The sequence below is a fragment of the Bos grunniens genome, chromosome 2 (assembly GCF_055505025.1).
Source record: "Bos grunniens cultivar Pamir isolate PY7600 chromosome 2, Bosgru_T2T1.0, whole genome shotgun sequence".
Taxonomy (NCBI): Eukaryota; Metazoa; Chordata; class Mammalia; order Artiodactyla; family Bovidae; genus Bos; species Bos grunniens.
In genome coordinates this window covers 80,919,337-80,935,670 of record NC_141166.1, presented here as the reverse complement: position 1 = coordinate 80,935,670, position 16,334 = coordinate 80,919,337, and the positions used below count along the sequence as shown (strand labels likewise).

Below are 16,334 nucleotides of genomic sequence, written 5' to 3'. Positions count from 1 at the left end.
CTAAATCCTTACTTTTATAATGATTATTTATATATTTTTTCTAAATATTAGAGAAGTCATTTAATTCTTTAGGTCTTCAGTAGTTTCACCCACAATGAGATGAAACCTATCTTTATAATTTTATTATAAACTTAAATTAAAATAAAAGTGTAGAGAGGGCAATGGCACCCCACTCCAGTACTCTTGCCTGGAAAGTCCTATGGACGGAGGAGCCTGGTGGGCTGCAGTCCATGGGGTCGCTGAGGGTCGGACACAACTGAGCGACTTCACTTGACAACCCACTCCAGTGTTCTTGCCTGGAGAATTCCAGGGACAGGGTGCCTGGTGGGCTGCTGTCTATGGGGTCGCACAGAGTTGGACACGACTGAAGTGACTTAGCAGCGAGGTAACTAACCCTGGGATTGATGAATTATAGATATTCAAAATGAAAGCTATCAATATGTTAATGAACACTTTTATTGATATTTATGTGTAAAGATTTTACTGCTCTTTGTAGTCAGTCATGTTTTCAAGAAAATATTTTTATATGACTACTTTTGCAAGGTATTAACATTTCAGTATTATATAAATCCTATCTGGAATATGTTTAAGTGATAAATTAAAAAAAAATTGGGATATAACTAAAATAAAAACATTCTAAGCAGTTTCTAATGAGATATGGAATTATTCAAACTAATTTAGATTTTGAATTTCTATCATGACACACTGTACTCACAGAAAATGAATATACTTTAAATCTTGAATATAGTAATTTATTTCTAAATACTTAAATTTTATATTCAATAGCAATAGTAAGTATGAATCATGCTGTTGAATTAAAGAGTATGACTTTCAGCATATATTTTTGGTAGGAAAATATAGCATAATATTGTTTTTAGTACTTTCTTCTTTTCTTACTGCTGTATATTATTCATATACTTCTTAAAATATTTTGAGTTAATTCTCATTTTCTAGATTCTGTATGTTACTAAAATATTCACTATATAATTTAATCCTGTACAAAATGTGCATAGTGTAGACAGAACACCTATGCATCCTATGAAGCATTATATGTTCATTCCATTGTCTTGGAATAAATATGACTAAATCTGGAAGTTGCCTAAAAATGTTCTTTATTCCCTGTTGAAAAAAACCTGAACTGAATTTAATTTCCTTAGCTTTAAAAAATATATATATAAATGTATATATATATATATATATATTTAATTTTTATAAACATTGCAAATTAAATTTACTTCTCAGAATAATGAGAAAAAAATAATTATACACTTTAATTTTTTTTCTGGTCTGAGGACACAATGATAATCTATGGGAGTGAGTTAAATATAGATTGCATATAGCAATCTTTCAAGTTTTTTAGCTCATTTATTAATACTCTTCACATCTAACCCCTGAAGCCCAAAGCATAATGGCCTAGTCTGTCACTTTTGTCACATTTTTGGCACTTGAACTTTAACTGCCAATACAGTTTTAATCATCATATTATTGACTATATGTCTCCCAGTAATTAAAACTCTTAATTTTGAATGTTTGAGTAAAATATTCTGATGTAATTGAAATGTTATTTATTGATACCTTGGAAAATGCAAGGTGTATACATAGTGTAAAATGATCCTGGCATTTACACTGCCAGTTGGGCTGCTGGTCTACACCTATGTATCTCAGAAAAGAGACTTTCTTCCTCACCTTTCCTACTTGTGGGAATGAATAGCGTCAAAATGATGACAACCTAAATTTTACTTTGATGTACACCTTTATAGAACAGATTCTCCAGCCTCTTCAAAAATGTACCTCAGTTTTATCTGAGTCTCCAAGGGTGTCTCACATATGTTCATGAATAATACCATTATGAATTTCCCTTCAAGCCTGCTTTATTGATAGCAACCGATGTCTCTTCAGTGCCTCGGCTGTTTCCTCCCGAGACACCACTTTACCCTTGTGTATTGTACGTTCTCCCGAAGCCAGTGAGGCTGCTCATTTTTGAGCCTTCACAGGCAGCCTGCATTCCTTGTTTCCTCAATGCACTGACATGCCAGTTTACTCCTTGCAAAAGAGGAAGGAAAATCCCTCCCATCTCCCCAGTGTTTGTTTGCTTTCTGTTTGGTGTTGGTCACTCAGTTGTGTCTGACTCTTTTCAACCTCATGGACTGTAGCCTTCCAGGCTTCCCTCTCCATGGGATTTCCCAGGCAAGAATACTGGAGTGGATTGCCATTCCCTTTCTCCAGGGCATCTTCCCAACCCAGGGACTGAACCTGGGTCTCCTTCATTGCAGGTAATTCTTTACCATCTGAGCCCCCAGGGAAACCCTTTCTGTTTATTTGGGATTCAAAGGCACATCCATAATGCCTGTCTGTAGACTACTTTCTGAAGAACTCAAACTTGCATATACAAGGCCTCTTCTAGGAATCTGTCCTGGACAGACACCATTTAGTCCACTCTGTCTTTTTCTCTTCTGTTGCCTATCTGCACACAGACCCCTATATCTTCCAAGCAACATGTAAATTCCTTTTATGTACCAGTGCATCATATATTTTCAAGCTTTTTTAGATCTCATTTATGATTCAGCAGGAATCCTGATTACAGGAATCCTGATTACATGAATGTGTCCATGGTATATATGTGTGTACACTTGTATGCCTACAAAACATCTCCTAGAAAGAACATGAACCCCAACTGGCTAACTTTATATGGAGTCAAGAGTTCTCTGACAAAGTTTCTTCACTCTTCTTGCAGGTGACAATATGTGCCGAGTCAATAATGGAGGCTGTAGTACACTGTGCTTGGCCATCCCAGGAGGCCGAGTATGTGCCTGTGCTGATAATCAACTTTTAGATGAAAATGGGACCAATTGCATATGTAAGTGTCTTTTCATGTTACACTCATGGTTTATTTGTGCCTTTTTGACAAATAATAGCAGATGAAACCAAAGGAATTAAAATCAAACTTGGAAAGAGAAATTCAGATAATAACTTAGGTATAATTAGACTATAAATAATTAAAGGAATTAATATCTAATATACAAATGAATAATGATAATAATGCAGTTTAGCTGAGTTTCCTGGCACTGCTGCATCGATCTTGTGCTGTGCTGTGCTTTGCTCGGTCACTAAGTTGTAGCTCACTCTTTGCGACCCCATGGACTGTAGCCCCCCAGGCTCTTCTGTTGACGGGAATTCTCCAGCCAAGAATACTGGAGTGGGTTGCCATGCCCTCCTCCAGTAATCAAACCAGCGTCTCCTGTATTGCAGGCAGATTCTCCACCAGCTGAGCTACCAGGGAAGCATCTAGCTTAGTAAAAGTTAAAAATAATTATATGCCACAGAAGAAAATATTTCTTGAAATTGTTAGGGATCCTCACCATCAGTAACTGTAACTGCATATAAATGAAAAATCTATCTATAATGTCATCATTGAACAATAAACTACTAGGGCATTTCAATGTGTATCATCCAGTATAAGAATCCAACAACTATTACCTATGATTATTATCAGTAGTAGAAATAATAATAACTTCTATGATATATAGTTATAAGGATCCACATCAAAACACCCTAGTAGTTTATTGTTCAATAATGGCATTATAAATAGATATAGCTTTAGGAATCAACATTTTTATTATTTTATCCACATCTTTTCTTCTCTAAAAGAAATGATATTGCAGATTAGTTGAAATCTTCTTTATTGCACTTGCTACTTAATGACCAAACAAAATTTGTCTTCAAAATTCTAGAAATGTTCTTTATAACTAGAGAATATTTTGATCTAATATACTTCAGAATACAAATATGAATTTATCCATGGGCAAGGTTTTTTTTTCCCCCATTATTAATAGAATTTTTTAAATTGCCTATATAAGACATTGCCTGTAGGAAATAGTTCTCTAAGGTGTACTTCCTTTCATTCATCAGATGGTATCCCTCCCTTTGTTCAGTGATATTATTTAGTAATTTCTGTTTGGTTGTTGTTTGCTTACATCAGAAGAGAAGAGATCTACCAAGACCTATAGTTTGGGAACAGAAGGTATTAAATATTGCTCTGAACAGCAGAAAGTCTGTCCAGTTGCCTGGTAGATTAAATCTTACCTTAGTTATTGGGATAAATGGTTTAATTCATGTGTATCTTTCTCAGTTTGATTTCTAGCATAGATCCTTCTAAGACTATTTTTCTGGTACAAAATGGGATTCTATGCTACTCTAGCTGGATGACTTTGCCATTAGAACAGATGAAATGCACACACAGAGGCACAAACATACAAAAGATAGTAACCTTTGTGGATCTTCACCAGGTCCATTCCTGCCTTTGCTCTGCCCCAAGAATTCCTCTCAAAGATGAAAAGTAGCACTGCAGTGTCTCCTTTTTATGGTCACCACAGACCTTACTGTCAGTACTGGAGGAGCAAAGGGCATTTCATTCCACCTAAAGGTAGATGAGCTTATTCAGTTTCAACTGGAATAACTTGAGAGGCTTCTCAGTGAATATCAAATCTCATCTTCTTGGTCTTGAAAAAAGTCAAAATTCAGTAAGGATAGTGTCAATAAAATGATCAAGAGGCTGATTTCTCAGTAATCTTAAGAGTTTTTATTTTCATCTTTGTTTTCATCGTGGGTAATTGGAAGGAAAGTGTATACATCAGGTACTAATAACTAGATGACTTTTTAAACTTTAAAGTTTCTAATTAGCTCTTTAATTTTTAATTGTGTAAACTATGATATTATGTATTATTTGCCTCTCTATTTCCTTTATTCTTATCCCCCATTAAAAATTATGGATTCCTTATGTGTTGGCATGGAGAAGGAAATGGCAACACACTCCAGTACTCTTGCCTGGAAAATCCCAAGGATGGAGGAGCCTGGTAGGTAGGCTACAGTCCATGGGGTCGTGAAGAGTCGGACACGACTGAGCGACTTCACTTTCACTTTTATGCATTGGAGAAGGAAATGACAACCCACTCCAGTGTTCTTGCCTGGAGAATCCCAGGGACGGGGGAGCCTGGTGGGCTGCTGTATATGGGGTCGCACAGAGTTGGACACAACTGAAGTGACTTAGGAGCAGCAGTATGTGTTGGCATATATATACCTATATTGATATTGATATATATAAAAGATTTATCACTGGGTTATCTCTGTATACGGAGAAGGCAATGACACCCCACTCCAGTACTCTTGCCTGGAAAATCCCATGGACAGAGGAGGCTGAAAGGCTACAGTCCATGGGGTCGCTGAGGGTCGGACACGACTGAGTGACTTCACTTTCACTTTTCACTTTCATGCATTGGAGAAGGAAATGGCAACCCACTCCAGTGTTCTTGCCTGGAGGATCCCAGGGACAGGGGAGCCTGGTGGGCTGCCGTCTATGGGGTCGCACAGAGTCGGACACAACTGAAGCGACTTAGCAGCAGTATCTCTGTATAAATAAAAATTAGGTAACTTTTTGTTTGTAAGGAAATACTATGCACAATGTTGGTAATTTAGCTGATGTTAAGAGATTTTATATGATAGTTTATATGTGACTATACATATGGTGAAAGTTAAAGGAGATTACTGTGAGACTATTGGTGTATTTTAATATTTATAATTCATGGATGAGGTAACTCCGATTCAATTAAAGGGGATAGAATTAGTATTTTTATCTATAGATGTTATACTAAACAATGTTAAATCATAAAAGCAGGTGACTATTTATTTGAGAATTTGTTATTGCATCGGAAGTTTAAAATTTTACTAGATTTTTCATATGGCATGAAACTTATCTTGATTCTTTTCTAATGTAATGGGGAAAATTAAGAGAAAAATTATAGTAACTAATTTATTGCAAAAAACCTAAAGTGTGTTTATATAAATTATTCCAGTTTCTATTCATTTAGTAACAAATTTTTTATAAAGATAATTTAGCCTTAGTTTGCAGATGAGGAAATTAAAGTTCGAAAGGACACAAATACATGGAGTTCATGGTTGCAGACTGTAAGGCAAGACAAGTATCAGTGTGTCACTAACCTCTCTTTAATGCTCATTCCTCTGGGCTTCTGACTTAGTTTAGGCCAGATTACAGACTTGTTATTCAACGGAATAACATTTTAACTGGCTTTCAATATTAATCTGTAGCAAAACAAAAATACATGCTGCAATCATTGAGATATGATCTTCCTGGTTTTAGTCATCCTCACTGAACTGGCATCAAATGAACAAAAACCCATTGGCAGATGGTCAGGCCAGAATTAGACACCAGTGGTTGTTTCTCAATGAACTTGTGCCAGAAAGCAATGCCAGAGGAGGCATTCATCCAACAGAAAAAATATTGGTATGCTACATGGTTGATTAAGGATGCATTCTAATGCCATGCCTGGAAGGAATTAAGAATGAGAGTAGGCTGGGCTCTTCGTTTTTGTGAACCTCCTGTGTCATGGTCAAATCTTCTTACAATTAGAAATGAGACCTGGTATAGTGTAGTAACTGGAAACTTACTGCCCTGTAGAAGCATATGTAAAACCAGTTGATTACTGATCAAGTGAGTTTATTTCTTTTTAATTTATCTTGATGACTTTGAAGGGAAAAATCACAACATAGAAAATTAATAAATGAGAACATGAGTAATACCAAGAAAGTAAGATAAGCTCCTAAAAAAATGATAGTCACTATTTTTTTTTTCAAAATAACATAATAATTTTGTCTAGAGTATTGAGACAATAGCACAGTAATTATTTAAATGCCTCTTTTGTGGCCTGGAAAAAAAATAAAAAGAATAGAACTTTCCAATATGCCTTACCCAAGAGATCAACTTAAACATTGACCAAAATATTGGTCATCCAAGGGTAGCATTGCACAATTATATGTCAGTGGTACTCTGTGACCTTCTTCACCTTCTGGAGCACCAGATATATTCCTCTGTCAAAAACAGTGCTCTGCTATGGCTCAGCCATTTATCTGTTCAGCTGTGACAAGCCTTATGTTCTAGGATATATGCAATCTAATGTGTAGTAAAAAGTTTAAGGCAGTAAAAAGTTTAGAAGCCTCATCCAGATGAATATTTATGGCCTCCTGTGCATAGGAACTCACAGAAGATTATGTACCACTTAGGTTGGCTGCTCAGAAGACCACTCTATCTAATGAAAGGTCATCCTGCTATGATAAGGAGGAAATTCAAAAACCATAGCAGCATTTTTCACACTGCCTTCCTATATGGGCAGGCTTACACAGAGTCATTCAGCAAACTACAACTTCCAAGTTTTATTTTAGGTTTTTCTCTTCCCCTATTCAAATCAAGGAATAGTTAGAAATGGTGTACTCCCAAAATGCCAAAAAAAAAAAAAAAATCTGTTAAGTAAATAAACATATCCTAATGTGAAACATACAAGAACAATTGAGAAATTGTACTATATTTTTATCTTAGACTAATGGTTTTATTACTAATTAATCATAAGTTTGGTATAATCAACAGCAAAACATTAATTGAGAGAGGAGTAAAAGCTAGTTTAGAATAGATTACCACGATGGGGTTGAAGAGAAGAAAAGCAAAATTAGAAACATAGAAACTTGTTCTTGGGCACCAAAGCTTATTAAACCAAGGTCAGGACCATATGTATTAAATTCAAACACTGAACTGAAGTCCAAATATATGATTTAAAACTAAAATAATTAAAAGTTTATTAGTAAGCTTTCTTCATTTACTTCTTTATGATCTGGACATTAACACTATCAATCATTCTACCAGTTTTTACCAAAGAAAAGAGTTAATTCTGGGGTGCGTATTTCCCTTGCAGTTTATTGATGGGTCGTGCAGAGACCTTCTAATTCCACTGCTCTAGCAGCAGGTATCATAGGATGTGTGAAAACTGGCAACTCCTTGCCAGGCATGTCATGATTCATGTCATTTTATTTTCAAAGCCGAAATTAAAGGATTGTTTCTTACTTTGCCAGTTTTCTTACTAGTGAGATAATGTTATAATATTTTTACTGGAAGTGACCCTGACAGTAGAATTATAGGTTTTGAATCAGTTTTCAAATTCAAGTACAACTCTGAAGCTAAGATTACAAGTATACTGTCTGTTAATATGCTGAAAGCAATTCATGGTTGTGCCTAAATACCCAAGTACAACATGGGTTCCATCACATTAAGCCTTGGAACAAAGTGGCATGGATGGTGGAACTTTTCCTGTATGTTTTGGTTATGGGAGAACTTTATCGCTCTTTCTTTCTAGTTACATATCTTTTTTTTTTTTTTTTCCCCCTTTAAACTAACTCTGTTCACATTCTCGGGTGATAGAACATTAATTGCTGAGCCAGTTGAAGTTGTAATGTATTTATTGAAGTATTAAAGTATTTATTCAATCTCCAGAGATAGAATATCTCACTGTAATAATGGCTGTAATATAGAATCATCAGCCTCTGTTAATTCCAGGAAGTCAGGCAACAAGTATTTTTGAACATTTCTTCTGTACCTGGTTCTATTCTAGGCATTTTTTGTTCTGTAATATGTGACATTGTCCTTCATATAGTCAAAAATCTTGTGAAAACACAAGATATGTGAACGTTACTTATAAAATAATGCCTTTGTAGAAGTTTGTGCAAGGTGTAGAGAATAATGGTCTTATTTTTTAATGGAAGCTATTCACTCTCTTAATTGATGCTAGATGTACTTGCTTCATCATCATGTTGATTCTTGCAAGATTTGGTAGATTGCCTGGCCATCAGTTTGGGTTATTTGGTAGATAATGTTGCTACCCAGTTCCACAGGTAGGTGAATGCTAAGAAAAAGACCACATTTTGGAATGTCTAAATTGCTATCTTATCCATATTATCACCTATCACATTAGATTTTAATGTGATAATGGGCATTGTGGGCTCAAAGATGACCTGTCTTTTATCATTATGTCCTGAACAAACCTAGTCAGCATTGATAACATGATTTCTTGTGATATAACTACTGATTACATCTGAAAGGCGTGGGTTAGGGCTGAGTACAGTAATGATGCCAAATGCCCTGGGAGATATTGGAAATTAGAACTCAACATCTTAAAAAAAATCTTTATGATTATGAAGAGTCTGAAAGTTTACCCACATTGCCAACTAACATGTTAACCCACCAGAGTTTCATAGATTTAGACAAAAGACATGCAATTCCTGGATCAGGCAGAAACGATTTTATTAATCAAAGCAGGTCACTAAGTTGCACATTCACTTTGGTTCTCCTTGCTCCATCCCACCTCCACGTCATATGAAGACTAGGCCCAGAGAGGCCAGGTAGAGGTGGCACACAGAATGTGTTTGTACCACAGATGAAGAACTCTTGAGCTTAAAAGTCTGCTAGAAAATCTACCCAACCTTTGCTCTGAAGAGAGATATTATCTTTTATTATACTGGTTAAGGAGCAAACCTGCTCTCTATTCTAAAAGGAAGCACCATTTGTATCTTATCTTCCAAGGCTGTTAGCTATTTAAACATCCTTGAAAAAATAGTCCAGAAAGAAGCTGACACAAGACATGTAGAAACACCAAGAAGAAATGCCTGTCCAACAAATTATAGGGCTTAGAAGAATTGTAGACAAACTTTTAAATGTCAAAAATATTTGTATATGTTTAATATGTGTCATTATAGATATAAGTGATACCTAACTGCTGTTACAAGTGATTACTCATATGTATTAATGACATTGATATAAATCATTATCAGAAGCAGTAAATACAAAAGTTAAATTATCTCAGGAGGTAAGCTCTACTGTCTTTCAAGCAATTATCCTTAACCTATCATGAAAAATAAAAATGTAGCCTTTGTAATCTGTTTTTGAAAAGTGCCAACTGTATATGAGCAAACATCATTTTAAAATAACTGACTACCCACATATATATGAAACTGTGTTTAAAACAAGTTTAGAAATTATTCCTGTTTTCATTCATTCCATAATGATCTAATTATCGGTTGAAAGCATTTGAACCTTAAGTGGACTTAAAGACCTTGTCTCTAAATTGATTATGTTAAAGAGTATTTAATTTGGAAATATCAATTTTCTAGGATAGTTTGTCTTTCCCTAGACAAATTAAACTTCTTTAATATAGATATAATTTTTCAGAAGCAAGTATGATTTCACTCTTGTCTATGGATATTTTTGATCATTCCTTAAAACTGTGAATTAAGTTATTTGATCAAAGATCATGTAAAAACATCTTTTAAATTAGGGAGATTTTTATCAGTTGAAATCAATCATTTCTTGTTTTCTGCAATCTTCAAGCTGTGAGACAACAGAATTGACTATTTCTTTTGACATGATTTAAGAAAAATTTTTTTTTTTAATTCTTAATTTTAATTTTATTTTATTTTTAAACTTTACATAATTGTATTAGTTTTGCCGAATATCAAAATGAATCTGCCACAGGTATACATGTGTTCCCCATCCTGAACCCTCCTCCCTCCTCCCTCCCCATACCATCCCTCTGGGTCGTCCCAGTGCACTAGCCCCAAGCATCCAGTATCGTGTATCGAACCTGGACCGGCAACTCATTTCTTACATGATATTTTACATGTTTCAATGTCATTCTCCCAAATCTTCCCACCCTCTCCCTCTCCCACAGAGTCCATAAGACTGTTCTATACATCAGTGTCTCTTTTGCTGTCTCGTACACTGGGTTATTGTTACCATCTTTCTAATTTCCATATATATGCGTTAGTATACTGTATTTATGTTTTTCCTTCTGGCTTACTTCACTCTGTATAATAGGCTCCAGTTTCATCCACCTCATTAGAACTGATTCAAATGTATTCTTTTTAATGGCTGAGTAATACTCCATTGTGTATATGTACCACTGCTTTCTTATCCATTCATCTGCTGATGGGCATCTAGGTTGCTTCCATGTCCTGGCTATTATAAACAGTGCTGTGATGAACATTGGGGTACACGTGTCTCTTTCCCTTCTGGTTTCCTCAGTGTGTATGCCCAGCAGTGGGATTGCTGGATCATAAGGCAGTTCTATTTCCAGTTTTTTAAGGAATCTCCACACTGTTCTCCATAGTGGCTGTACTAGTTTGCATTCCCACCAACAGTGTGAGAGGGTTCCCTTTTCTCCACACCCTCTCCAGCATTTATTACTTGTAGACTTTTGGATCGCAGCCATTCTGACTGGTGTGAAATGGTACCTCATAGTGGTTTTGATTTGCATTTCTCTGATAATGAGTGATGTTGAGCATCTTTTCATGTGTTTGTTGGCCATCTGTATGTCTTCTTTGGAGAAATGTCTATTTAGTTCTTTGGCCCATTTTTTGATTGGGTCGTTTATTTTTCTGGAGTTGAGCTGTAGGAGTTGCTTGTATATTTTTGAGATTAGTTGTTTGTCAGTTGCTTCATTTGCTATTATTTTCTCCCATTCTGAAGGCTGTCTTTTCACCTTCCTAATAGTTTCCTTTGATGTGCAGAAACTTTTAAGTTTAATTAGGTCCCATTTGTTTATTTTTGCTTTTATTTCCAATATTCTGGGAGGTGGGTCATAGAGGATCCTGCTGTGATGTATGTCAGAGAGTGTTTTGCCTATGTTCTCCTCTAGGAGTTTTATAGTTTCTGGTCTTACATTTAGATCTTTAATCCATTTTGAGTTTATTTTTGTGTATGGTGTTAGAAAGTGTTCTAGTTTCATTCTTTTACAAGTGGTTGACCAGATTTCCCAGCACCACTTGTTAAAGAGATTGTCTTTAATCCATTGTATATTCTTGCCTCCTTTGTCAAAGATAAGGTGTCCATATGTGCGTGGATTTATCTCTGGGCTTTCTATTTTATTCCATTGATCTATATTTCTGTCTTTGTGCCAGTACCATACTGTCTTGCTAACTGTGGCTTTGTAGTAGAGCCTGAAGTCAGGTAGGTTGATTCCTCCAGTTCCATTCTTCTTTCTCAAGATCGCTTTGGCTATTCGAGGTTTTTTGTTTTTCCATACAAATTGTGAAATTATTCGTTCTAGCTCTGTGAAGAATACTGTTGGTAGCTTGATAGGGATTGCGTTGAATCTATAAATTGCTTTGGGTAGTATATTCATTTTCACTATATTGATTCTTCCAATCCATGAACATGGTATATTTCTCCATCTATTAGTGTCCTCTTTGATTTCTTTCACCAGTGTTTTATAGTTTTCTATATATAGGTCTTTAGTTTCTTTAGGTAGATATATTCCTAAGTATTTTATTCTTTCCGTTGCAATGGTGAATGGAATTGTTTCCTTAATTTCTCTCTCTGTTTTCTCATTATTAGTGTATAGGAATGCAAGGGATTTCTGTGTGTTGATTTTATATCCTGCAACTTTACTATAGTCATTGATTAGTTCTAGTAATTTTCTGGTGGAATCTTTAGGGTTTTCTATGTAGAGGATCATGTCATCTGCAAATAGTGAGAGTTTTACTTCTTCTTTTCCAATTTGGATTCCTTTTATTTCTTTTTCTGCTCTGATTGCTGTGGCCAAAACTTCCAAAACTATGTTGAATAGTAATGGTGAAAGTGGGCACCCTTGTCTTGTTCCTGACTTTAGAGGAAATGCTTTCAGTTTTTCACCATTGAGGATAATGTTTGCTGTGGGTTTGTCATATATAGCTTTTATTATGTTGAGGTATGTTCCTTCTATTCCTGCTTTCTGGAGAGTTTTTATCATAAATGGATGTTGAATTTTGTCAAAGGCTTTCTCTGCATCTATTGAGATAATCATATGGTTTTTATTTTTCAATTTGTTAATGTGGTGTATTACATTGATTGATTTGCGGATATTGAAGAATCCTTGCATCCCTGGGATAAAGCCCACTTGATCATGGTGTATGATCTTTTTAATGTGTTGTTGGATTCTGATTGCTAGAATTTTGTTAAGGATTTTTGCATCTATGTTCATCAGTGATATTGGCCTGTAGTTTTCTTTTTTTGTGGCATCTTTGTCAGGTTTTGGTATTAGGGTGATGGTGGCCTCATAGAATGAGTTTGGAAGTTTACCTTCCTCTGCAATTTTTTGGAAGAGTTTGAGCAGGATAGGTGTCAGCTCTTCTCTAAATTTTTGGTAGAATTCAGCTTTGAAGCCGTCTGGACCGGGGCTTTTGTTTGCTGGAAGATTTTTGATTACAGTTTCAATTTCCATGCTTGTGATGGGTCTGTTAAGATTTTCTATTTCTTCCTGGTCCAGTTTTGGAAAGTTGTACTTTTCTAAGAATTTGTCCATTTCTTCCACGTTGTCCATTTTATTGGCATATAATTGTTGATAGTAGTCTCTTATGATCCTTTGTATTTCTGTGTTGTCTGTTGTGATCTCTCCGTTTTCGTTTCTAATTTTGTTGATTTGATTTTTCTCCCTTTGTTTCTTGATGAGTCTGGCTAATGGTTTGTCAATTTTATTTATCCTTTCAAAGAACCAGCTTTTGGTTTTGTTGATTTTTGCTATGGTCTCTTTTGTTTCTTTTGCATTTATTTCTGCTCTAATTTTTAAGATTTCTTTCCTTCTACTAACCCTGGGGTTCTTCATTTCTTCCTTTTCTAGTTGCTTTAGGTGTAGAGTTAGGTTATTTATTGGACTTTTTTCTTGTTTCTTGAGGTGTGCCTGTATTGCTATGAACTTTCCCCTTAGGACTGCTTTTACCGTGTCCCACAGGTTTTGGGTTGTTGTGTTTTCATTTTCATTCGTTTCTATGCAAATTTTGATTTCTTTTTTGATTTCTTCTGTGATTTGTTGGTTATTCAGCAGCGTGTTGTTCAGCCTCCATATGTTGGAATTTTTAATAGTTTTTCTCCTGTAATTGAGATCTAATCTTACTGCATTGTGGTCAGAAAAAATGCTTGGGATGATTTCTATTTTTTTGAATTTACCAAGGCTAGCTTTATGGCCCAGGATGTGATCTATCCTGGAGAAGGTTCCATGTGCGCTTGAGAAAAAGGTGAAATTCATTGTTTTGGGATGAAATGTCCTATAGATATCAATTAGGTCTAACTGGTCTATAACTCAAGTAGGGAAGAAAACTGATTACATCTCCAATCAGGTTTTTTGTCCCATAGGGAAAAAACATTAATTCTGAGAGACTATTGACTATTAGGCTTAATAATTATAAAATAGAAATTAATCAAGCTACTAGTTCCAGTTCTAAGTTGGACTTATGTAGAGTCAAAAGAAGGAACTATACCACCCTCAAAGATCTTAAGATCTAACCAAGCAGACAAAGTTCAAAATAAGAGGAATTTGCATGTTGTCAGTGATCCGTTCTAGAGATTCTGAGAGAAAAGCTAAATCCTAGAGATGGTCAGATACATCCCACATTATACCTCCATTTTGTCATGATTCCCATCCTCATTCCTAGTTGCTACTATAAAAGTTACCCTGGGATTGAGTAAGGGACCCAGTGACCTGCCATTTTTGTTTTTATTTATTGTCATTTCCTTGAGATGTGTTCTCTTTTTTCCTTGCTCTCTTTATACATACATATATATGTGTGTGTATATATGTGTGTGTGTGTGTGTGTGGTCATGCCTGGTGGCTCAGTCTCCAGTATTCTTGCCTGGAAAATCCCATGGACAGAGGAGCTTGGTGGGATACAGTCCATGGGGTTGCAAAAGAATTGGACACACACAAAACAACTACACACACACACACACACACACATAATATACACACATGCATACATATGCATGCATATATATACATTTATATGAATATGTACCTATATATTCTTTTAAAAATTGTTACTTTCAAGTGACTTTATGCAATGGCAGCATTAAAGAAATTGCTTCTTCTGCATTTTGTTATTGAGAAAGATTAAACAGGGAGGAAAAATTACTGTTAGGTCCTATATACAAAGTCCGCTTTTGTGAGAGAGAACAGAAAACACACAAGATTACCTTTGATCTCATTGAATGTTTCACTCACCACACTGACTGTATGTTTCGCCCTTAAGACCTTAGTATTTTTAAAAAGACCTTAAATGAGAATCTGGATTATATGGGACAGTTTTCCGTTCTCTACCCCATGCACCCACATGCCTTGTGTCTTGTTGCCTCACTCTCTGAAGCAGATTCTTTGCAGCTGTGGTTCAGTGCTGTGTTTCCTCTTTCATTCTCTGCCTCAGGGAAAATACAAGGGTTAAAGGGTTAAAAGAGTGTTCTGGAAATGCCACATATGTTTTCTTAATACCCCTTATTATTGAAGTCCACATAGGTTTTCTGACAGTTCATCAATGTGAACCAGCTACCCCAAATAAAATTTAAAGCCATTAGATCTAGAATGGAAAAACTGGCTTCTGTTTCTTCTAGTAATAAGCCACTTTTTTATGTAATTCAGTGTCTTTTTCAGTCAATGAAATACAGATCATTTACTTTAGCTGTCATCACATTCCCTTCAGTTTTAAGATTCTATTGAATCCACTCAGAGAAGTGGGCTACTACAGTAGCCCTTTCAATATGTGAATAAATCCCAATTAATGGAATTTCTGACATTTGATTAGAGAATATGGAATATATGATAAAAACACTCCAAAGAATCTGGATGTATAATGAGATTGTTTTGGTTAACTTAAAATTTCCATAAATATTTAACCAGATCTGTTTTTTTTTTTTTTTTTTTTACACTTTCAGACCAGTGATATAAACATAACCATCAATGCTGTGTGCTATTCCCTTGTCTTTTCACTTTAATTAGTTTTTGATGTATTTATGTGTGAAAAGTAAAAGTGTTAGTAGCTCAGTCATGTATGACTCTAAAGGTTGAGATAATAAAATTCTTTGCCATGCCTTCAGTTAAGCTTCTGAATGAAAGTTCTTTAAAAAGTAAAACTACAAACCACAAAAATATAAGATGGTATTTTATCATTGTTGTTATTATTATTTTGGTGATATTTGCTTAAAATGAATCTCCACAATTCTTGTGGAATACTTATTGTTGGAAAAACTTAAAATTTTCTCATTTCCAGCGATGGTTGCCTCTACAATGCTTTCATTATTTTATGTGAAATGCAATTAAATCAATATGTTATTATACAAAATTATCTTTTAATGCATTGAAAATATCCAGTATTGCTTATATACCTTGTTTGTTTGTTTTTTAAACCCTAGTTAATCCTGGAGAAGTATTGCCTCAGATATGTAAAGCTGGAGAATTTCGCTGCAGAAACAGACACTGTATCCAAGCTCGATGGAAATGTGATGGTGATGATGACTGTCTGGATGGAAGTGATGAAGATTCACTCAGTTGCTGTAGGTTCTCCTACAAGTTATATTAATACGTGCTGAGTTTTTGAGTGTGTGAACTATTAAAGCAGTCTGGGGGAGAATATCTAAAATTATCATTAATGCAAATTGAACTGTTTTTTCTTTTTTCCCAGTCATCATTTTGTATAGACGT

The 16,334-nt window shown here is 35.2% G+C and overlaps 1 protein-coding gene across 1 annotated transcript in view; it reads left to right on the top strand.

Annotated features, from left to right (window-relative positions):
* LRP1B (LDL receptor related protein 1B) overlaps window positions 1–16,334 on the top strand; it is a 2,178,569-nt gene that overhangs the window by 1,286,095 nt on the left and 876,140 nt on the right. Inside the window, exons 15-16 of the mRNA XM_086368415.1 lie at window positions 2,735–2,857; window positions 16,046–16,186. Of these exons, the coding sequence (XP_086224541.1) occupies window positions 2,735–2,857; window positions 16,046–16,186 (264 nt within the window). The remainder of the gene's footprint in view (window positions 1–2,734; window positions 2,858–16,045; window positions 16,187–16,334) is intronic.